Source organism: Rana temporaria, chromosome 6 (genome assembly GCF_905171775.1).
Source record: "Rana temporaria chromosome 6, aRanTem1.1, whole genome shotgun sequence".
Classification (NCBI taxonomy): domain Eukaryota; kingdom Metazoa; phylum Chordata; class Amphibia; order Anura; family Ranidae; genus Rana; species Rana temporaria.
The window spans coordinates 172,347,600-172,372,492 of NC_053494.1; the positions used below are offsets into that span (position 1 = coordinate 172,347,600).

Genomic DNA, 24,893 nt, shown 5'->3' on the forward strand with positions numbered 1-24,893 from the left:
ACAGCATGAGGAGAAAAAAAGCCCATCTTCCCCGAAGAGGAAGGAGGCAAAATCTGCCTCATCTTTGCCCATATTTACCGCCTGCCAGTGCCACCTGCCAGTGCCCACAGTGTCCACCAGTGCCACCTATTAATGCCCACGAGTGCCACCTATCAATGCCTACCAGTGGTAACAATCAGTGCCTCATCAGTGCCACCTAGCAGTGCTGCCTATCAGTGTAACCCACAAGTGCTGATCAGTGCCCATCATTGCCACCCATCAGTTCCCATCACTGCCACCCATCAGTGCCCATCACTGCAACCTATCATTGCCCATCACTGACAGCTATAAGTGCCACCAATTAGTGCCACTTCTCAGTGCCCACCTGTGACGATTTCTCTGGGGTATCCAAACGTAGCAGCGAGATGTAACAGTATGGAAACCGTTGCCTTAGTCGTTGGCTGAGTAACAGGAATGACCTCAGGCCACTTTGAATGGGAGTCCACTATGATCAAGAAGGTGTGTCCTCTGATCGGGCCTGCAAAGTCCAAGTGTAGGCGAAACCAAGGAACCGTGGGCCAAGTCCAGGGCTGGACGCACCCTCGAGGGTCTCGTGCCACCTATCAATGCCCTTCAGTGCCACCTCTGTGTCACCTCTCAGTGCCCACCAGTGCCACCTATCAGTGCCCACCCGTGCCCCCTTATCGATGCCCATCAGTACAGCCCATTGGTGCCCATCAGTGCAGCCTCATCAGCGATGGGTTATATACCAGAAAATGTAAAACTGGGGGAGTGTTTTTTTTTTCTTTTGTGGTTATATTGTTCCAAATTCAATTTACAGCTTCTGAATAAATTAAAAAAATCAACAGAAGTCCTGACCAAAGCAGATGAAGATTATTATCAGGAGAATATCAATGGACAAGCAGTGAGGCTGAAGTGGGAATGTAGTTTGGAGAGTTGTTATCAGGTATGTGTCAATCATACTCTTCAATCATACCAAAACAATTCAATTAATATTATTATTAATACTAATATTAAATCGTTTACATTTCAATTACTGTTATGAAACAATTCAGGCATATTCAGTATAGCAAAGTACCACAGAAATGTGTAAAATACAGATGTTCATAGTAACTTATCAGATGTCATCTCCTAAAAATAAACAACACTGTTCCACTCTTCAGCAAAAAATGTCCATATATTTTTTAATGTTGAAAACAATCTTACATTCACCAATAACATATACGATTATATTAGACAAATAGAAAGACCAGTCTATTTTACTAGTCAACTTGCAAATTGCAGACACAATAAGGTCCATACTATAAAGATCAAAGATCGATCAGATCCACTCCTTTATGAATGATATGTGTCCTGTATATGAGGATTAAACCAATGAATTAGCACTTAATGAAAACAAGTTACAAATACAAAGTTACCTCTATACAACCAGGAAGTATATTTGGCACGGACGAGTGTTGTATAAATAGAGAGTAGTGTGTACAGGCATACCCCGCTTTAAGTACACTCACTTTACATACACTCGCGAGTAAGGACATACCCGTGAGTGTATGTAAAGTGCCTTACATGCACTGTACAGACATTTTGCAGCCGCAGTAGAAGGAGCTGAAGCTCAGAGAGCATAGCCCACCCTGTTCCAGTGTGCCCCTGACAGCCCCACTAAAGCCCCTGAGACCTCAACTACAGCTCCTGACACCCCCACTACACGTTTCACTTTAAGTACATTTTCGTTTTACATACATGCTCTGGTCCCATTGTGTACTTAAAAGTGGGGTATGCCTGTACTTACTGGGGCTAGTATAATGCCATATCGTCAGGGATACAACCATTATGGGAAAAAATATATATATTTACACTATCATATAAAAGTGTTAATACAGAACATAATAAAGTATACTCATAAACTCTATACTAATGTTTATAACAACTGATAAACCTAAGTTTGTGTTAAGAACACTGGGCCAGACCCTCAAAAGGGATACGCAGGCGTATCTGCTGATACGCCGTCGTATCCCTGTTTCTAACTATGCGGCTGATTCAGAGAATCAGTTACGCATAGATATTCCTAAGATCCGGCAGGTGTAATAGTTTTACACTGTCGGATCTTAGGATGCAGTACCGCGGCCGCCGCTGGGGGCATTTCTCGTCTAAATTCCGCTTCGGGTATGCAAATTAGCACTTACGGAGATCCACGAAGCGGTTTCCCTTCGTGAAGTCTCTGTAAGTTGTTAGTTTGCAAATGCAAAGATAGGGCTGCTTTTACAAAGTGTAAAGTTAGTACACCATGTAAAAGTAGACCCTGCTTTCCCGTGACGCTGTCAATTTTTTTTTTTTTTTTTTTTTTTCCTGCCGCATCTCTTTTTTTTCCCGACGCAACTTTTTTTACCCGGCGCGATTCACAAAACTCGGCGCAACGTAACTTCGCGCAAAGCACGTCGGGAAAATCGCGTCGGGAGCATGCGCAGTACGTCCGGCGCGGGAGCGCGCCTAATTTAAATGGGACTCGCCCCATTAGATTGGGCCCGCCTTGCGCCGGACGGATTTAAGTTACACCGCTGAAAATTTCTAGGTAAGTGCTTTGTGGATCGGGCACTTAGGTAGAAATTTTGCGTCGGTGTAACTTAAATCCCAATATTTAAGTTAAGCCCGCTGTACGTGGATCTGGCCCACTGCACTTAACAAAAACGCATTGAAGCTCAAACACAACCATTCCTGAAAAATGGGATCCTTAATGTTAGTAAACCTCAGTCCTTAAATACAACTCAAAAAGAGGGAATATGGCGCTGTTCTATGAAACCAAACTATAATGAAATATTAATGTGGGGGTGAGAAAATAATAATAATAATAATAATAATAATACATAGGAAATCCATAAATCAAATCAGACTCCCAAAAAGTGACTGGTGCAAATTCAAAACATTTGTGACAGTCCATTAAAAATTCCAGTGCCAAAAATATATATGTGACTTTTCTGTGCCCCCCTCTCGTGAATGCACTCACCAGAGCGCCTTATTACTGCAGGGACATACCCCGCTTAGTCCCTCCTGGGATATGTAGTGGAATGTACTCAGGCTACTACTCCTCCACTAGTTGTAATATCCTCCTTAACCTCCCTGGCGGTGTGATTCTTTCAGAAAAAACATGCTGAAAGCGGTACCATTATTTGCAAGGAAATTTGGCGTTTTATATTGTAGGTCTGTAATTTTTAGAAATAACTCACTTAAATCTGACCAAACAAGAGTCTAATAGGCATCCCGGGTATGACATTTTTTTAAAAACAAAATTATAAATTATAATATAATAAATAACTATAAATAATTATAACAAATAATAATATAATTATAATAAAAATATTCAATAATGTAATCAAATCAAAATTACTGAAATTTGCTCAGTTGCAGAATTGTCGCTGTCATAATTTTTTTTTTTTTATGACGAATTTCCCCACAAATCGCTATCGCACAATTCTGCAAGTGATTATAATTTATTATCGCTGTTTTCTAGCTGATCTAAAACCATTTTTGACATAAAGGGACATAAACCTACCTGGGACCCCACTGAGGTCGATGGCCATGGTATAGGTACTTTTTGAATCACCATCTGCCAATATTAGGGTACTCCTCACCATAGGGAATATATATCCTTGACGGCCAGTAACATAGGGAGTTCACTTCATATTTGAACCGACCCTACTATAGGATACCCGACATAGATACATCTGCTTTTGGGATCTCACACTCATCTCACCCTTCCCCCTTACTGTTCAAGAGCAGGTAGTGCCACTTAACCCTTTACATACAGCATACTGGAATGAGTAACCTGGTGATCCTGTGACATTGTGAGTACTGTCCTGAGCTCCTGGTTCTAATGACTGTGTGCTGTAATCCCTGGGTGACAAGCCAGTAGTATTCCTGCCTTGGATAGCTTCTAAGAAGAGGCTCAGTTTCTGCCAACCATATTTGTTTCTGCATAGAGGCTGCTCAGAGAGAGACCTAATGGAGTGAAGTATCCTCATGCCTATATTTGGTGAAGCTGGAGTGTCCCATATCACCCTACATGCCATCTCAAGTTCTTCAGCAATATACATCTTTAAAGACATCCCCATGACTGTTCATTGAGCCAGAATGAGTGAAATGCTACCATGTGCCTGGATTTTTATGCATTAACTCTGGGAAAGAACTAGTTAACTTACGGCAGCTCCTTTAGGGGAAGCGCTACATATGAATAAAACAGAAAATTTGCAGTTCTGGACACCCATAGTGGGAGAGACCATCGGCCAGAGGTACCCATTGAAGTACAAAACACTGACAAAAGTGTATATATGACAACAATACAGGGAGTCCCGTGTCACCAACAGCGGGCACATTCGACAGGACCTTTTCGACGGCGGGCATATTCGACGGAACATCGGAAAACGACATATCTGCCGTTCTGCACATGCACAGCCACTTTTCGACGGCGGGCACATTCAACGGAACATCTGCCGTTCTGCGCATGCGTACAAAAAGAAAAATATCTATGGCATTTATGATTGTATCATGGCAATGTAAACGCCTCTTGACAGTACATGTAACCTGTTTTGATTATTAATAAATGACTCTTCTTTCTGCATTATTGATTTTGTTATTGAGCACATTTTCATAAATTTTTTATTGTTGGATTTCAGAGTATCCAAGATCTTGAAAAAGAAAGAATACAAGTCCTCTCCCATATACTAACATTATATAACCAGCATGTTTCCAGCTATGGACAGACACTCAGTGTGGTAAGTGATTCTGGACTTTTCATGTTATATGTTATATGGTATACTAGAGATGTGTTTTTTTTTTTTTGACTGTTAATTCAGAATTAATACTACATTAAAAAGGAACCACTACCCAACCATGGCAGGGGCGTCCGCTGAAATTTTTTCAGGGGGGGGCGCTTCCGCAGTGGCGATACACAGTCACATTTAACCCTTTCTTCAAATTCTAGCAGGGGTTAAAAGCACCCTGCTAGCGGCCAAATAGCGCAGCTAAAACAATGGTAAAGCGTCGCTTTACCGATAACGCGGCCAGCTGGCAGTGTGAAATTGCTCTTGAGATAATTCAGCTTCACTCCATGCCCATATAAATATAGCCTAGAGAATTTACAGACCCCCCTTTAGCACAGATGGACCACCCTTCAGCACAGACCCCCCCCCCCTTCAGCACAGACCCCCCATTCTGAACAAACCCCTCCCTTCAGCACAGGTTCCCTCCCCCTGTGTACACATAAACACTGGAGGAGGAGGCGGCTTCACTCTGCTCGCTGTGTCTGTGTGACATCCGGCCCGGGACTGCTCAGACAGCCCACAGCCGCGAGACTCTTCAACACCTTCTCGATTTTCCAGGGGGGGTCAATTGCCCCCCTTTGCCCTATGGAGCGGACGCCCATGAACCATGGTACATTGACAGATCGTAGTTGATTTATTAAAACTGGAGAGTGCAAAATCTGGTGCAGCTCTGTAAAGAAACCAATCAGCTTTCAGTTGATTTTTTTCATCAAAGCTTAATTGAACAAGCTGAAGTTAGAAGCTGATTGGCTACAATGCAGAGCTGCACCACATTTTTCACTCTCCAGTTTTATTAAATCAACCCCAAAGTGCTAAGGCAAAGTGCTAAGGGCAATGCCATAATGGGTGTCCAAGAACGTCATACTGACTGCTGGGGTCTGAGAACTGCCGCACTGGGGATTTGTGGTCCTGGGAGATGGCACAATTTTAGCTGAGTCCAAAGGGAGAACAACGACATTTCTAATCCCAAAGCAATAGATAACTAGAGATTGAGCTGAAGGACAACGCACAATGAGCGCAACCTATGGATGCATTCAGCGCATAGCCACAAAACATTCTAATGACTTTTGCCTGGTTTTACAAAGTGATTGTTATTATTATACAGGATTTATTTAGGGGGAACAGTGTGTAAACACAGCTTCCCCGTTCTTCACTGTGGCACTGTCATTGATCGTGTGTTCCCTAAGGCCCCGTACACATGGCCGAGGAACTCGACGTGCCAAACACATCGAGTTCCTCGGCCAGTTCAGCCCTGAAGCCGCCGAGGAGCTCGGCGGGACGAGAGCTCCCATAGAACAACGAGGAAATATTTAAATATCTATTTTATATCTATTTCCTCGCCGAGGTCCTCGTCGGCTTCCTCGGCGAAATTGTACACACGGCCGGGTTTCTCGGCAGAATTCAGCCAGAAACTCGGTCGGAAGCTGAATTCTGCCGAGGAAACTGGTCGTGTGTACGGGGCCTAATATAGGGAAACACGATCAATGATGTCACGCGTCCAGCCCCGCCCCCTACAGTTATAAACACAGATGAGGTCACACTTAACCCCTTTAGCACCCCCTAGTGGTTAACTCCCATACTGCAATTGTCATTTTCACAGTAAACAATGCATTTTTAATGTATTTTTTGCTGTGAAAATGACAATGGTCCCAAAAATGTGTCAAAATTGTCCGAAGTGTCCACCATAATGTCGCAGTCACAAAAAAAATCCCTGATCGCTGTCATTAGTAGTAAAAAAAAAAAAATTAATAAAAATTCAATAAAACTATCCCCTATTTTGTAAACGCTATAAATTTGGCGCAAACCAATCGATAAACGCTTATTGCGATTTTTTTACCAAAAATAGGTAGAAGAATACGTATCGGCCTAAACTGAGGACATTTTTTTTTTATATATATTTTTGGGGGATATTTATTATAGCAAAAAGTTAAAAATATAGCATTTTTTTTCAAAATTGTTGCTCTATTTTTGTTTATAGCGCAAAAAATAAAAACCGCAGAGGTGATCAAATACCACCAAAAGAAAGCTCTATTTGTGGGGAAAAAAAGGGACGCCAATTTTGTTTGGGAGCCACTTCGCACGACCGCGCAATTGTCAGTTAAAGCGACGCAGTGCCGAATCGCAAAAACTGTCCGGGTCCTTTACCTGCCTAAAGGTCCGGGTCTTAAATGGTTAAATATGTGATGAGAAGGTTTTTGGTAATCCTATGTGACACATCCTAAGAAACATTTTGTATCTTATGCTGTATCCTAACTGCAGGCATACAAGTATCATAATATTAGCTTCCTCTAGTCCCCTGTACAGCAACCATTTAGGCCTCTTTCACACGGGCGGATCAGTAACGATCCGCCCCGTGCACCTCTGCTTGCTCAGCAGGGATCGCTCCGTTGATCCCCGCTGAGCCGGCGGATGACAAGGCGGTCCCCGCACACTGTGCAGGGACCGCCCTGTCTTTTCTCCGCTCCCCCCTATGGGGGGATCGGATGAACACGGATCGGAACCACCAGACGGTTGGAAAAGTAGGTTTTTCCTCCGTCACATTTTGGCGGATCGGAGCGGGTCGGATGTCAGCGGGCATGTCACCACTGACACCCGCGGCTCCATAGAGGAGCACGGAGCGCCCGCTCAGGTCTGCCAAAAAAACTGGCAGGCGGACCCGAACGGGCCGCCAGTGTGAAAGAGCCCTAAGGCTGCTTTCACACTGAAATGCCGCTATTTTCAGCAGTACTTTACCATTGTTTTTGCTGCGCTTTTCGGGCCGCTAGCAGGGCGCTTTTAACCCCCGCTAGCTGCCCAAAAAAGGGTTAAAAGCGCAGCCTTGCCGGTGGTTTGGTGGCGCTGCCCATTGATTTCAATGGGCAGGGGTGCTTTAGGAGCAGTGAGTTCACCGCTCCTAAAGCGCTTGCGAAGAAGCTGCCGGCCTGGCAGGACTTTTTCTGACGCCCTGCCAGCGCACCGCTCCAGTGTGAAAGCCCTCGGGCTTTCAAACTGTAGTAAATGGAGCCGCTCTTTCAGGGCGCTTTGCAGGTGTTATTTTTAGCGCTATAGCACCTGCAAAGCACCTTAATGTGAAAGGGGTCTTAGACTCTGAAGCCTCGTACACACGACCGAGGAACTTGGCGGGCGAAACACATCGTTTTCCTCGTCGAGTTCCTTGTTAGGCTGTCGAGGAACTCGACAAGGCAAGTTTCTCCATTCCCGTCGAGGAAATAGAGAACTTGCTCTCTTTTTGGCTCATCGAGTTTCTTGACAGTTTCCTCGATGAAAATGTACACACGACCGGTTTCCTCGGCAAAAAATATCTCCCAGCAAGTTTCTTGCTGGTTTTTGCCGAGAAACACGGTCGTGTGTACGAGGCCTGACAGTTAACTTGTAGAGAAGAGTAGAAAACAGCAGAGTGATATGATCACTTCTCTGCTTTTCTTTTGTTACTCAATCAGCAGGCTGTAGGTGGGTTTTTGACCCAATTTCACTGCTGCAGTGGAGGGCAAGGACCTGCCTGTGGTGTCTGGCAGGGGCGTCAAGAAAAAAAACGGCAAAGGATTACATATTCTCTGACAGATAAAACAGCTTTAATACAGTATTTGTATTTTAACTGTATATTTAGCTGCTTGTTCAGAGTTCAGCTTTAAAGCCCTGATTGTAATCTTTGGTAATTATCTCTGGCTTTATTATTTGTTTAACAAGCTTCCTATGTATATGATATTTACATACACTATATGTTGAATTATTCATTTTCCGTACTGCTGACCTTTTGCCTATTGGTTCATCCTCATGTGATCTAATGCAAACACATTTTTCCCGGTTTCTGAGCTGCAGTACATAAAGTAATACGAATGTTAATAAACTATGTACAGACTTATTTAATAAGGGTGTGGAAAGAATAAGAATAGTAGGTATAATGTAGTTACTGCACTAGTAGGCTGGCTCTTTGTAGCCTTATAGCCAGATTCAGGTACAGTTAAGCTGGCGTATCAGTAGATACACCGTCGTAACTCTGAACCTGCACCGTCGTATATTTAAGTGTATTCTCAAATTGAGATACACTTAAATCTAGCTAAGCTACGACCGCCGGCGCCGTCGTATCTTTGCTGTCTATTTACGTCGGCCGCTAGGGGCAAGTACGCTGATGTACGCCTAGAATGCGTAAATCAGTGAGATACGCCAATTCACGAACGTACGCTTGCTTGTCGCAGCGTTTTCAGGCCTAAAGATATTCCACCAAAAAGATGGCGCAGCCAATGTTAAGTATTGACGTCGGAACCGCGTCAAATTTTTACATTTTTACGTCGTTTGCGTAAGTCGTCCGTGAATGGGGCTGGGCGTAATTTACGTTCACGTCGAAACCAATAGGTCTTTGTGGCGTAATTTGGAGCATGCGCACTGGGATACTTACACGGACGGCGCATGCGCCGTTCGTTCAAAACGCCATTTACGTGGGGTCATGCTTTATTTACATAAAACACACCCACCTCTTCACAATTTAAATTAGACGCGCTTACGCCGGCACATTTACGCTACGCCGCCGTAACTTAGGACGCAAGTGCTTTGTGAATACAGCACTTGCCTCTCTAACTTACGGCGGCGTAGCGTATATGAGATACGCTACGCCTGCCTAACGTTAGGCACTTCTTCCTGAATCCAGCTACAAAAGTATAACTAAAGGCATGGGAGTAACTAGAACTTCAGGGAACCAGTGCAAAAGAACATAATGGGCCCCCTGACCCCCCCTTCCATTAGACCCTGGACTTCTAATTTTGGGAGGGTGTCCATGGATATCCTTCCAGAACTCTGCCTCCTGTATGCCCCTGGGACATGCATTCAGCGAGATCACGGCAGCCGTTTACCATATGATTATCTGATCACATGTAAACAGACTTGCTGGGTATCGGCAGCCCTTTCCTCCCACACTAGGAAAGGAGAGGCTTTAACTGCCAAGAATATCAGCAAAGTGTTTACAACTGTCATGCGTATATATTTATATATATTTGAAATTAAATCTTTATTACTGTTTGGCAATAACATGTTGTGGGAGGATTTCTGCCAGTCACAGGCTGTGTCAAGCCCCTCCAGCCTGTGTCTTAGGATAAGAGGAAGGTGAAGTCTCCATCAATTTACATGTAATATTCTGCCCCCATTGTGTTTAGCAGGTTAGTGGGCATGAAGGAGGAGGGAGGTAGTGGGCTGTCATTTACCACTATGTATACACCCATATGGGTGACTCTATAGGCACATGGGCTGCTCAAATGTGATAGGGAGGAAATGCTCAGGATAGAAACTCACTGAAAACTGAGCATGTGCAGAGCTTCCAACACTGCTCTGCGAAATTTCCAACTGCATTTGGGACATGGACAGGAGGGAGGAACAAAGAACAGCAGGATCAAACAGTTTTTTTTTTTTGCACAATAGAGAAAACAAATTTCATAGTGAGTGAGTATGAAAACATGTAATACACGCTTTATTGAAAGTTTTTTATGATGTGGGTTTAACCACTTAAGGACCACCTAACACCGATTTACGTCGGCAGAATGGCATGGCTGGGCACAATCACATACCTGTGGCCGCCGCTGGAGTCCCGCGATCGGTCCCCGGAGCTGAAGAACGGGGAGAGCTGTGTGTAAACACAGCTTCCCCGTTCTTCACTGTGGCGCCATCATCGATCGTGTGTTCCCTAATATAGGGAATTACAATCAATGATGTCAGACCTACAGCCACACACCCCTACAGTTAGAAACACAGATGAGGTCACACTTAACCCCTTCAGCGATCTGTGCGGCCAATGAGAGATGATCTCATATGTTTACATATGAGATCATTTCTCATTGCCGGCTCTCACAGACAGCGGTGCTGTCAGGGAGAGAGGAGACCGATCTGTGTCTCTTGTACATAGAGACACAGATCGGTCACCTCCCCCAGTCACCCCCCTTCCCCCACAGTTAGAACACTATATAGGGAATACATTTAACCCCTTCCTCACCCCCTAGTGTTAACTCCTTCCCTGCCAGTCACATTTATACAGTAATTAGTGCATATTTATAGCACTGATCGCAGTATAAATGTGAATGGTGCCAAAAATGTGTCAAAAGTGTCCGATGTGTCCGCCATAATGTCGCAGTCGCAATAAAAATCACAGATCGCTGCCATTACTAGTAAAAAAATAAATAATAAAAAATAATAATTCTGTCCCTTATTTTGTAGGCGCTATAACTTTTGCGCAAACCAGTCGCTTATTGCGATTTTTTTTACTAAAAATATGTAAAATACGTATCAGCCTAGACTGAGGATAAAAAAAAAATTAAAAAAAAAATGTAGCTATTTATTATAGCAACAAGTAAAAATTGTATTTATTTTTTTCAAAATTGTCGCTCTATTTTTGTTTATAGCGCAAAAAATAAAAACCGCAGAGGTGATCAAATACCACCAAAATAAATCTCTATTTGTGGGAAAAAAAGGACGTCAATTTTGTTTGGGAGCCACGTCGCACGACCGCGCAATTGTCAGTTAAAGCGACGCAGTGCCGAATCACAAAAAGTCCTCTGGGCAGGAAGGGGGTTTAAGTGCCCAGTAAGGAAGTGGTTAATGAATTTTTTTGCTGTGAAAATGACAATGGTCCTAAAAATGTGTCAAAATTGTTCGATGTGGCCGCCATAATGTCGCAGTCACGAAAAAAAATGCTGATCGCCGCCATTAGTAGCATTAGTAGTAAAAAAAAAAAAAATAATAATAAAAATGCAATAAAACTATCCCCTATTTTGTAAACGCTATAAATTTTGAGCAAACCAATCGATAAATGCTTATTGCGATTTTTTTTTTACCAAAAATAGGTAGAAGAATACGTATCGGCCTAAACTGAGGAATTTTTTTTTTTATATATATTTTTGGGGGATATTTATTATAGCAACAAGTAAAAAATATTGCATTTTTTTCAAAATTGTCGCTCTATTTTTGTTTATAGCGCAAAAAATAAAAACCACAGAGGTGATCAAATACCACCAAAAGAAAGCTCTATTTGTGGGGAAAAAAAGGACACCAAATTTTGTTTGGCAGCCACGTCGCACGACCGCGCAATTGTCAGTTAAAGCGACGCAGTCCCAAATCGCAAAAAGGGGCCTGGTCCTTTACCTGCATTTTGGTCCGGGTCTTAAGTGGTTAATGTCACTTCAAGCTTTAGAACTCTGGCTATGTCTTGTTCAGGAGAGGTCGGATTTTAAATAATGTCTGCGTCCCTATAGAGGAGATTATTCCTGTTCTGTATACCTGTCATCTGCCCAGGATAAAGGGGAAATCTCCCTCAAAAGAGGTTCTAGTTTGTCATAATCCTATTTTTTTTTTATTAATATCTCTGTCCCCTTTGAATGGATGTCCCATTATCTTTTGTCATGTCTAAAGACAAATATTGTATGGGGTTACCCTTTCTGCACATCCGATTTGCATGTAGTCAGATTATGGTTTACTACAGTTTACACATCATTGTTATTCTTTAGGGTTGATTTACTAAAAGCAAATAGACTATTCACTTTTTACGGGAAGTTGCATTTGCATTAGTAAATGCGATGAACCCTTGCTGACTTGCATCACCCAATCATGTGCAAGCAAAAATACAATTTTTCTTTTTTCTCTTTGCACATGATTGGATATTCTTTGCAAAGTAACATTTCACTACATTCACTAAGCTCTGAGGAAAATGCCCTTGCAAAGTGCAATGTTCTTTGCCAAGTGAACTTTGCCTTTAGTAAATCAACCCCTTTGTGTTGCACTATGCATTTCATTAAAAAGGTAATTTTATTTTTAGGTTATTTACTCAGTGCCCATGGTATTTACTTGTTTTAAACTGTTCTCCATGCCATATATCTTACAGTGTCAAAGTCAAATAGACCAGGCTATTAAAAACATTGACGTTGAAAAGGATATTCAAGCCTTTATGGAGGAAACCGCTATTTTTACAGAGGACAATAAATCAGAATTTCTGCTCTTGGATTACTATGTAAGTTGTTATTCAATAAAAAAAAACAAAACAAAGAACTATGGCCCAGATTCACAGAGTGTGGGCGCACATTACGCCGCCGTAGAGTAACCAATGTACGCTACGCCAACGCAGCGTAGAGAGGCAAGCAATGCATTCAGCAAGCCAGTGCTCCCAACGCTGCGCCAGCGTGGCGTGGGATTCAAAGGCGTATGCCGGCGTAGGTGGAAGTGGGCGTGACCCATGCAAATAAGGCGTGCCCCAATGCAAATGATGGGCCGAGCGCCAGACAGATACGTATCACGAACTGCGCATGCGCCGTGACGTGGACGCATCCCCCTGCGCCTGCTCACAACCACGTTGGAACAACTGCCTAAACTACGCCGGATCACTGCGTACGGCGTGAACGTAACCTACGCCCAGCCAGACACACGTGCAACATAAAATACGCCGGCTTGTGTTCCCTGGTGCAGACCTTTGCATGTCTGCTGCTGGGTTGCACCTCCTTTATGGGGAATAACTTTACGCCGGACGTACAACTTACGCACACCTCGCGTAGCCTGCGTCGGGCGCACGCAGTTTCGTGAATCTCCGTATTTCCCTCATTTGCATGTTTGAATGGCTAATCAATGGGAGCGGTACCATGCACCCAGCCTAAATGTGCGCCCACCCTACGCCGGCGTAAGCAAGCTACGTCGGCGGGGTGTAGCCTGTTTTTAGGCGCATATCTGTTTGTGGGTCTGGCGCACAGATACGACGGCGCACATTTGCACTTACGTCGGCGTAACTTGTTATATGTCGGTGTAAGTGCTTTGTGAATCTGGGCCTATGATTTCACAAGCTTTGTGCCAGTGTATTCCCATTTTATTTTTTTGCCACCCTGTTGTGTCATAGGAGGAAGATGGCTCTGCTTCTATGGATCATGAGAGAAGAATCACTTCGATCAATGGGAAACTTGAACGACTTCAGAATGACATTGATAAAGCTGTTAAAGACAAAGAAGGTAAAAAAGAGATTGAGTCCAAATTTTAGTCATGCTTCATTACCACATCTTGTATATACAGTAGTAATTGGCAGGTTTCTGTGATGTGAAAAAAACGAGACAAAGATAATTAATTTCAGAACTGTTTCTACCTTTAATGTGACCTATTAAAGAGGCAGTAAACCCTCTTTTTTTTTCTTAAAAAAAAACAAAAACCCTGCAAGAGAAAGGCATAATGAGCTAGTATGCATAGCATACTAGCTCATTATGAATGAATTACCTGAGATCGAAGTCCCCAAAGCACTTCTCGTTCCCCTCCTCCTCTGCCGCCGCCATGTCCCCTCTGAGAGCCTTCCAGGTATCACCGCTCCGGCGCTGTGACTGGCCGGAGCGGCTATGACGTCACTCCCGTGCGTGCGTGAGTGACCGGCGCGATCGACCAGCACAATCCCATTCATAAAACCGGGACGCTCAGTGCGCTTGCGCCGTTGTCTAATACAATGCAAATATCTCCTTTACCTGGTAGGTTAAGGAGATATTTCTTGCACCTACAGGTAAGCCTTAATCTAGGCTTACCTGTAGGTGAAAGTTGTCAGAGTGGGTTTACAACCACTTTAACTGTACAATTCAATCGCAAGACAAACTGAAATCTTTTAGGTGGAGAGAAGTAAAAATAAAAATAATATGGTTGCATGAGTGTGCACACCCTTAAACTAATACTTTGTTGAAGCACTGATTTTATTACAGCACTCAGTCTTTTTGGGTATGAGTCTATCAGCGTGGCACATCTTGACTTGCCCACTCTTCTTCGAAAAAACACTCCAAATCTTTCAGTTTGCGAGGGCATCTTCAGATCACCCCACAGATTTTCAATGGGATTCAGGGCGGGCTCTGGCTGGGTTATTCCAAAACTTTAATCTTCTTCTGGTGAGGCCATTCCTTTGTTGATTTGGATGTATGCTTTGGGTCGTTTTCATGCTGAAAGATGATGAAGTTCCTCTACATGTTCAGCTTTCTAGCAGAAGCCTAAAGGTTTTGTGCCAATTTTGATTGGTATTTGGAACTGTTCATAATTCCCTCTTCCTTCGTAAGAAATGGCTTCCATCTTGCCACTCTACCCCATAATCCAGACAAATGAAGAACACAGGAGATTGTTGTCACAAGTACCACGCAGCCAATACTTGCCAGATATTCCTGCAGCTGCTGCTGTATGTGTAGGCCACTTGGCAGCCTCCCTGAAGCCTTGTACACACGACCGAGAAACTCGACGGGCAAAACACATCATTTTGCTCGTAGAGTTCCTTGTTAGGCTGTCGAGGGTCTCGGCGAGACAAATTTCCCCATTCCTGTCGAGGAAAAAGAAGACATGCTCTCTTTTTGGCTCGACGAGATCCTCGACAGTTTCCTTGTCGGAAAGTGTACACATGACCGGTTTCCTCTGCAAAAAAAAAAACCCAGCAAGTTTCTTGCTGGTTTTTGCCGAGAAAATCGGTCGTGTGTACGAGGCCTTACCAGTTTTCTTCTAGTCTTTTCATCAATTTTGGAGGAACACCCAGTTCTTGATAATGTCACTGTTGTGCCATATTTTCTCCACTTGATGATGACTGTCTTCACTGTACTCCATGTTTTATCTAATGCCTTGGAAGTTCTTTTGTACCCTTCTCCTGAATGATACATTTTAACAATGAGATCCCTCTGATGCTTTGGAAGCTCTCTGCGGACCATGGCTTTTGCTGTATGATCCGACTAAGAAAATGTTAGGAAAGACCTACTAGAACAGCTCAACTTTATTTGTGGTTAATCAAAAGCACTTTAAATGATGGTAGGTGTGTACTGATTCCTATGTAACATGAATTTTAATGTGATTTCTTAATTCTAAACACAGCTATATCCTCAGCTAGAAGAGGGTGTGCACACTTATGCAACCACATTTTTTTATTTTTACTTCCCCCCTAAAAGATTTCATTTTTTTTCAATTGAGTTGTACAGTTTATAGGTCACATTAAAGGCAGAGAATGTTCTGAAATTATTTATCAATTATTTTTACATCACAGAACCCTCACATTTTACCAGGGGTGTGTAGACTTTTTATATCCACTGTAGCTCATCCTTTCTGAAGTAGGGGTCTGTGGAACTCTAGAGTTCCTGAAGAGGTTGCTAGCGGTTCCTTGAGCAATGAGCAATTTCTGCCACTCAGATAAGTAACCACTGATACCAATATTTTCTTTTTAGCTATCTGTGAGGCCTCGTACACACAACTGTTCTCCTCGGCAGAATCCATCAAGAAACTTGGTGGGAGAGATTTTTTGCCGAGGAAACCGGTCGTGTGTACATTTTTCATCGAGGAAACTGTCGAGGAACTCGACGAGCCAAAAAGAGAGCATGTTCTCTTTTTCCTCGACGGGAATGGAGAAAATTCGCTTGTCGAGTTCCTCGACAAGCCTAACAAGAACTCGACGAGGAAAACGATGTGTTTCGCCCGCCGTGTTCCTCGGTTGTGTGTACGAGGCCTCAGGGGGGATTCTTCCCACTGACTACTTTGAATAGAAACCAATCAGCTTTCAGGTTTTATTGTCAAACTTTAATTGAGCAAATTGAAGTTAGAACTCCATCCTTGCACGCTGGCAGTTCCACTCCCTTTTATTCAAATTGTTATACAACACAGCAGTGTAGACATTAGAATGTATGGTAGAAGACGTTGAATTTTGATTACTTATGTTTATTACTATGCAAAATATAAAAAAGAACCTCAGGCATAGAAATGTATGTTGTTCCAGGGCTGGAGAAAATGATGAGAGCCTATAAAGAAAATCCATCATTTTCTGATATGAAGAATGAAGAAGAAACTGCCATTGTTCTAGAAGAGGTATGTATTATTCAAAATGTATGCACACATATAAAAGGAAATGTTAGTTTGTTTTGCAGAGATTTAAGTCCTATTCTATTGTTATTTTTACACATTTCCCTGCGGTGCTTCTTTGCCAACCTACAAAAATGATATAGCATACATTTTACTGTTACTTCTTGCTGAAATTGTTCTGTATTTTTAAAAATCATCACTTTGCTTTGATTACTTATAGATACGCTAGATACTAAGACATGTATTCTGTTTTACTTTAAAGGTCCCCATACACGTAGGTGTGCATTTTCATGTGCCCATTGACATGCATTGCTCATTCATTTCTAATGAGCTCTCAATATGCATCCACAGGCTAAAAAATCATCTGCCTTATTTTTTCCAGTTGCTACAAGATGATTCTTTATAGCGTGCACTGCAGTGTTTTGAGGGGCAGGTGCATTTTTTAGTCCCTGTATGCATTTTGGAGGACATTAAAAATCAAAATTCAATACATATCACCTTGTGGTACCTAATTTTAAAGCATGTTACCATTTGTGCAATTGTGTAAAGTCTCATACACATGATATGATTGTTGTCTATTGACAGACTGCAGTCCTAAAATACTACCGTTAGTACGCTCCTTTTGACAATTGTTGTCCAACTTTCGGCCAACAAATGTTGGATGACATGTTAGTAAATTTTCGGCGGACAACGGTTTGTCATCAGATTTTCTGATGGTTAGTACACAAATCACACAAAAGTCGAAAGTACAAACATGTATGCTCGGAATCAATGCTCACCAAACACGAAATTAGCAGAAGGTGCCCAAAGGGTGTCTCTCAAGAGCTGACATTCCTCGTAGTACGTCACTACGTTTGTGTTTGTGGCACAACTATTGTGTACCATTAGTATGCAAGACAAGATCCTGGCACACGACCTTTCAACAAAAATCTAATGCTTGGTTGGCCAACAATTGTACTGTGTGTATGAGGCTTAAGTTTAGGCACAGGGTTAAAAAAGCGATAACAAAAAACATAATTGGGAACTAGGAAACATGACAAAAAATGCAATGCAGACAAATTGTTTAAATGTTTGCCAGACACTTCACAAGTCCTGACAATATTACTGTGGTCACAAAATTATATCTTGGTCAAGACATTGGTTGGATAGCGAAGAAACAGCATCTCCCAAAGAGGTCATCTCGCTTCCAATCAGAAAGCTCTAAATAATTGCACAGCACTGTGCAATGCAGTGACACCAGATTGGCTTACAGTGCTGTTCATTTCAGGAACTACCAATTAGAATACATTTAAGTATTTAACCCCCCTGGCGGTATTCCCGAGTCTGACTCGGGGTTACATTTTTGTGCTGCGATCGGTAACCCTGAGTCAGACTCGGGCTCGCCTCGCAGAATCCACAGGCTTTGTTTACTTACCTTGTCCCTGGATCCAGCGATGCCACCGCGCTGTGTGAGGGAGCGGGTCCTCGCTCGATTCACACAGTGCCTCTGTGTGCCGCCGATCTCCGTTCCCTGCGATGTTACGACGCCCGGGAGCGGAGAACGGCGCCAAATTCAAAAAGGTAAACAAACACAATACATACAGTATACTGTAATCTTATAGATTACAGTACTGTATGTAAAAAATACACACCCCCCTTGTCCCTAGTGGTCTGCCCAGTGCCCTACATGTACTTTTATATAATAAAAACTGTTCTTTCTGACTGCAAACTGTAGATTGTCCATAGCAACCAAAAGTGTCCCTTTATGTCAAAAATGGTTTTAGAGCAGCTAGAAAACAGCGATAATAAATTATAATCACTTGCAGAATTGTGCGATAGCGATTTGTGGGGAAATTCGTCATAAAAAAATTAAAGTAATGACAGCGACAATTCTGCAACTGAGCAAATTTCATAGATTTTGAGTTGATTACATTATTGAATAATTTTTATTATAATTATATTATTATTTGTTATAATTATTTATAATTATTTATTATATTATAATTTATAATTTTGATAAAAAAAAAAAAAATCATACCCGGGATGCCTACTAGACTCTTGTTTGGACAGATTTAAGTGAGTTATTCCTAAGAATTACAGGCCTACAGTATAAAACGCCAAATTTCCTTGCAAATAATGGTACCGCTTTCAGCACCTTTTTTCTGAAATAATCATACCGCCAGGGAGGTTAATGGATATATAAATGGATTAAGGGAGCAGGAAAGATTTAACGTCATTGTCAGGTTTTTTTACTTTATGGGGGGAGGGGGGGGGGGGGTTATACTAATTTCCTAAGTGTTAACCAGGTAAAGAAAATATGGAAATTACCACAATGGGGACATAGATGGCACTAATAAAGGTTATAACCATTCCCCACTCTATTCAGTAATAAAAACAATGCTAAACTCTGTCCCAGTCTTGTGTATCAGAGTAATATTTTCGGGGACCCCCAACTATCAGTCTTTCAACCTCCAAAGTGTGTTTCCTTTGGAACAAATATATATTCCAACAATTAAAGGACCCCAAAAAATGTTGAACCAACCCATTTGAGACCTTGCTTCATAGGCTCTAAATCTTCTAGACTGCTGAGTAACGTTCTAAAATGTGCATGTTACATTTCTTATAGACCGGTCTAAAAACAAACCTTCTTGAAGCCAATTACTTCAAACTGTCCTTGGCACTAGCAGAGTTGGAGCAGCAGTCTCTTCCAACACACCCATGTAGTGAACGCATGGTCAAGTGGAGAGAAAAGGTAAATTAAAATTATAACAGAATGCATGTATGAAAATGTGAAGGATCATATGACTGAAAATAACCTGCAAGGTTGGTGGACAGTATTAACCCCTTTTTAAAATACCGGTATTTAAACAAATAAATTCACAGGGACTGACATATTGCCAATGTAGCATGTGCTTTTTCAGGCAAGGTAGCAGATGGTCAGGATAGAATAGCACCATTCCCTTTTACATAAAAGAGAGAGAAAGAATGAGGGTCTAATATAAGTAAAGTGTAATGAGAACAGAACAATGAGACAGAAGTATGCTTGCAGGTACAATATATTATAAGTATCCAAATATATATTTTTTTGGGTGGGTGGCAGTTTGACACAATGAGAAAAGAGAATAAAAGGTGTCAGCATAGGGACAACGAATTCTCTGAAGAGGGCCCTCTACAATCCATGATTGCAAGCACAATTTTGGTAAATCTCTTCTGTGAGATAAGTGGTACCTATGAAATGCTCCTGTTATGAATGCATACATCTTAATGGTGAAAATAAATCCTGCGCTATAGTATTATGTAAAAACTCAAGCAGCTGCCAGCGTCCAGACATGTCACCAAAAATGTTTTTTTTTTTTTTTGTATGACACAATGTATAGGAAAGCAAAATGTGCTACAATTAACCTCCCCTATACTTTAACCACTTAATACCCGGACCAATATGCAGGTTAAGGACCTTTTCCCTTTTTGCGATTTGGCACTGCGTCGCTTTAACTGACAATTGCGCGGTCCTGCGACGTGGCTCCCAAACAAAATTGGCGTCCCTTTTTCCCCACAAATAGAGCTTTCTTTTGGTGGTATTTGATCACCTCAGCGGTTTTTATTTTTTGCGCTAAAAACAAAAATAGAGCGACAATTTTGAAAAAATATCTATATTTTTTACTTTTTGCTATCATAAATATCCCCCAAAAAGATATAAAAAAAACATTTTTTTCCTCGGTTTAGGCCGATACGTATTCTTCTACCTATTTTTGGTAAAAAAAAATCACAATAAGAGATTGGTTTGCGCAAAATTTATAGCGTTTACAAAATAGGGGATCGTTTTATGGCATTTTTATAAATATATTTTTTTACTACTAATGGTGGCGATCAGCGATTTTTTTCGTGATTGCGACCTTAATGGCGGACACATCGGACAATTTTGATACATTCGGGTCCGCAGGTCCCACGGCCACGGTCAAGTAACTCAAAACATGTAACCAGTAAAAAAAAATTGAAGCATTGCCTATAGGGAAAAAAAATACAATATGGTTTCTAACAGTTTGTACGGAAATTATTTGGTTATGCAAACCGATTGTTGCAGCTGCTGTCTAGGTGGAGGGTCTCAGATGATCTTGGAGGTGAAGATGCTGGATGTGGAGGTCCTGGGCTGTTGAGGTTACACGTTGTCTGGGGTTGTGAGGCCAGTTGGATGTACTGCCAAATTCTCTGACACAGCTTTTTGAGGAGGCTTATGGTAGATAAATTAACATTTAATTCAAGGGCAACAGCTCTGGTGGACATTCCTGCAGTCAGCATGCCAATTGCATTCTCCCTCAAAACTTGCAACATCTGTGGCATTGTGCTGCGTGATAAAACTGCGCATTTTAGAGTGTATTTTATTGTTACCAGCCTAAGGCACACCTGTGCAACAATCATGCTGTCTAATCAGTATCTTGATATGCCACACCTGTGAGGTGGATGGATTATCTCGGCAAAGGAGAGGTGCTCACCAACACAGATTTAGACAGATTTGTGAACAATATTTGAGAGAAATAGGCCTTTTGTGTACGTTCCACCCATTTTTTTATGTTTGTCTGTGCTGCATGCCCTAATCTCATAGTGTCCAGAATGGACAATTTTTATTTATTTTGTTGCTTGTAAATACCTTTATATTGTAGTCCTTCATTACTTCCTCCTCCTTATTAGCCTAGGCTATTAAGTCACAAGGCTATTCGCAAGGGTTTCTGGGATAGGCATCATGTATCCCAGTAGTCCTTGCAAATAGCCTATTTGCATAGAGAAGGGGCGGCAACTTCCTCTGACACTCCCGTTGCTATGGAAACCTGACTGAAACCTATTACATCGCTTGTGCAGCACTGAGCATGTGCGAGATCTGCAAGGCTGAAGTCCAGGAAGTCATACAGTCTGGCTTCATGATGCCCACACTTAAGATGGCCACGGTCTATTTCTAGATTATAAACAAACTAAATGCTCTAACAACCTAACAAAACGGACCTTAGTTTACAGACTAACTTTACTAGATTACATTAAGCTTGTGTATTACAGGGGTATTTATATTTAAAAAGTGAAATTGTGGGTGGAACTTCCCTTTAAGTTAAGCTCATAATAAATAGGGGCAAACACAAAAGTGTTGCGTTTATATTTTTGCTCAGTGTATTTTACAGAAATTTCCTCTGTTGTTTATTTCTCACAGGGATGTCAGCTGTGTTCTGTGCAGGTATCCCGATCTATAAATGCCAGCAAGCTAAGGCGTGCTTCCACCAGGAGGATATCGAGTAGGAGTACCGCATACAGTAACTCCTCAACTAATGATTATGTCATAGAACCCGATGAAATGGATTTTCCCAGCAAACCACCAAGAGGCTTAACCAAAAGATCTTCAAAAAATATGCGTGGCTCAATGAGGGAACATGGAGGTGACTGATAAAATGATACATTTATCAAACCTAAAACCAATATAGTATATACTGTTAAATAGATTTTTTTTTCATTTTAGCAAAAGTCGCCCAGGGTTTGTCCCTTTGATCGGTATTTACTACTGTACATATCCCAACAAGAAAATCTCCCCATACTACACACTAGTTTAGCTGCGACAGCAAGGATTCTTTAAGCTGAAGTTTTTGCTTTATTCAGGAGTGCACATACCATATATTCCAATGGAAAATCAGTTAGCCAGCCCCCTTTTTGATCTTACAAGTATATAAGAAGAAAGTACTACAAAGAGAGGGACCAATAGATTCAACTTATGTTCACGGATGAGTAAAGGTGAGATTTTTCAATTGCCTGAAATATCAGTGAAAGTAGGGATATTTTAGTGTAATTTCGCCATTTTGACACTAATTAACATAATTTGCAGTGGAGGAAGGTGGGAGAGAAGGGGATTACAGATAGCAGTAGAGATTCTTCCTCATACTACCCTAAATTTTTACAAACTGTGATGTGTAGAAATTACATGTAGAAATTAAATTTAAATTCTCCTTTGTGATGTGTCAAAAATTCAACTGTTGAATTTTTGATTGGGATGATGAGAAATATATACTGTAAATAGAAGGAGAGAATAAAGTTCTCTCAAGTGAGTATACCAAAACACTATCGATGAATACAAAAGACTTTATTAATTACAAAAATGTATATTACAACAATTAAATTAATCAAAGAGCAGCAAATAGATTGTGCAAAACGAACTGATTTAAAAACGTTGTCATACAATCTAAATATATACTGTACACACAGAAGATATCTCTATTTTTATAACACTCCTGACGTTTTTAAAAGAGTTGTAAAGGCATAAGGTTTTTTTTTATCTTAATGCCTTTTATGCATGAGACATCCTCCCCATGTTGAGGGCATGTGGCCTGGTACGGTTCAGGAGGAGGGGCGCTCTCTTGTCCCCCCCCCTCTTTTCCTGTGGCCTGCCAGGTTGCGTGCTCAGATAAGGGTCTGGTATGGATTTTTAGGGGGAACCCCACACCATTTTTTTTGGGCGCGGAGTTCCCCTTAAAATCGATACCAGACCTGAAGGGTCTGGTATGGATTTTTGGGGGGAACCTCACGCCTTTTTTATTTTTTATTTGATGCAGGGTTCCACTTAATATCCATACCAGACCTGAAGGGCCTGGTAATGGAATCTGGGGGACCCCCACACATTTTTTTTCAAGGACTTTCAATGACTTTTATTTGTATTGCCAGGACCCGACAATTCATTATAGCCACAAGTAGTTTTAAATTACTTTTTACTGTTGCTGTGGGGGCACTTGACAAGAGGAAGGGGCCAGGGGCAGTGGAAGAGGAGGATCCAGGCTGCTCTGTGCAAAACCAACTGCACAGAGGAGGTACGTATAACATGTTTTTTAGTTAAAAAAAAAAGACTTTACAATCACTTTAAATTCTTTGAAAATACATATAGGCAGACGTTAGGTGAGACAATAATTTTGTTTACAAAGTTCTTTACATCAGTGGTTCTCAACCCTGTCCTCAAGTACCCCCAATAGGCCATGTTTTGGGAATTTCTCTTAGGCAAAATACCAAGCCGATTACTCTGATTTAAATCACATGTGCAAGATAAAGGAAAACCTGCAAACATGGCCTGTTTGGGGTACTCGAGGACAGGGTTGAGAACCACTGCTTTACATCAAATTTCACAGATGATTGTAGTTGGGTTTTAAAAGGATCTTTGCTTTTTTATTTAACTATTGTAATGAGGTAGGTAGGAGGAGGTTCAACATAAATGTCCATCCCCTTCTCAGAAGTGCACCTTTTACCTTTGACCACTCAAAGCTGAGTTTACAAAGCCTTCTTTGTGATGTAGAGAGGCAGGCTGTTTCGCTTTATTATCAGATAATGGGTTCCTTGGCAAGCAGCCCAGTCTTTACAAGTGCCATTGCAATGAAATAAATTAAGGTGAGGATTGTTGTCCTGTGGGCTGTGGGAGACCTATTATGTTGAATCTCCTTCTATCTCTTTTCTAGTGTTACATAAAAATTATATATGGAGAAGTTCTTTGAAAACGAGAAATTGAACAATCACTACTATGTGACATTATTACAGTTTACAAACTATCAGTATTTAAATGATGTCTAACCCCCATTAACTCTATTTGCAGACATGGAGACTAGTGGTAATATTTCATGCCGGGTCTTATACCCATATGAACCTCAGAGGAATGATGAACTGGGCTTACAGAAAGGTATGAAACATTCGGATTGTTACGGTTTGTCTTTTGGGATGGGTGCCAAAGTTTAAAGCTGTTGCTATTGGCAACATACATAATCATAAACAAACGGTGGAGTAGCGCTAAAGAGTGAAAAGGCCTTCATATGCCATCTAAATCAATAAGAAGGCTAAATAGGAGTCCAATAAATATCAAAAAATGTGAACAAATTAATAAGTGAAATAAAGAGTTAATAGTCCAACAATGTGTCGAATTTAAGTGTTAGCACACTGCTGCAACCGTGAAGGAAAACTCTGGGTCCAATGATAACTATAGCTTGCTGACCCTTACCAGAATGGAAGATCCTAACGGATCTAGTCAAGCTGAAATCACTGGATCGCATATGTTGGAATGGAGCTTGTCTTTTGAAGCGATCCTCCAAGGGGTCACCGATCCACCAGTAAAGCAACCAGAGAAAATAAACTGATATGGTGTAAATCCGTGCAGTAAATTAATACATAAAGAGCATCCCCCAGTGACTGGCAACAGACAGTGTGAACAAACGGAACCACCACCAGTACACACACTGACCCTTACCAGAACCGGCACTTTCGGGGAATCCACCTAATAAACTCTGCGCTTTC

General features: G+C 41.6%; 1 protein-coding gene across 1 annotated transcript in view; it reads left to right on the top strand.

Annotated features, from left to right (window-relative positions):
• NOSTRIN (nitric oxide synthase trafficking) overlaps positions 1–24,893 on the top strand; it is a 71,766-nt gene that overhangs the window by 44,925 nt on the left and 1,948 nt on the right. Inside the window, exons 8-15 of the mRNA XM_040357814.1 lie at positions 821–946; positions 4,668–4,766; positions 12,673–12,798; positions 13,672–13,780; positions 16,537–16,625; positions 19,225–19,350; positions 21,793–22,015; positions 24,202–24,285. Coding sequence (XP_040213748.1) covers positions 821–946; positions 4,668–4,766; positions 12,673–12,798; positions 13,672–13,780; positions 16,537–16,625; positions 19,225–19,350; positions 21,793–22,015; positions 24,202–24,285 — 982 coding nt within the window. The remainder of the gene's footprint in view (positions 1–820; positions 947–4,667; positions 4,767–12,672; positions 12,799–13,671; positions 13,781–16,536; positions 16,626–19,224; positions 19,351–21,792; positions 22,016–24,201; positions 24,286–24,893) is intronic.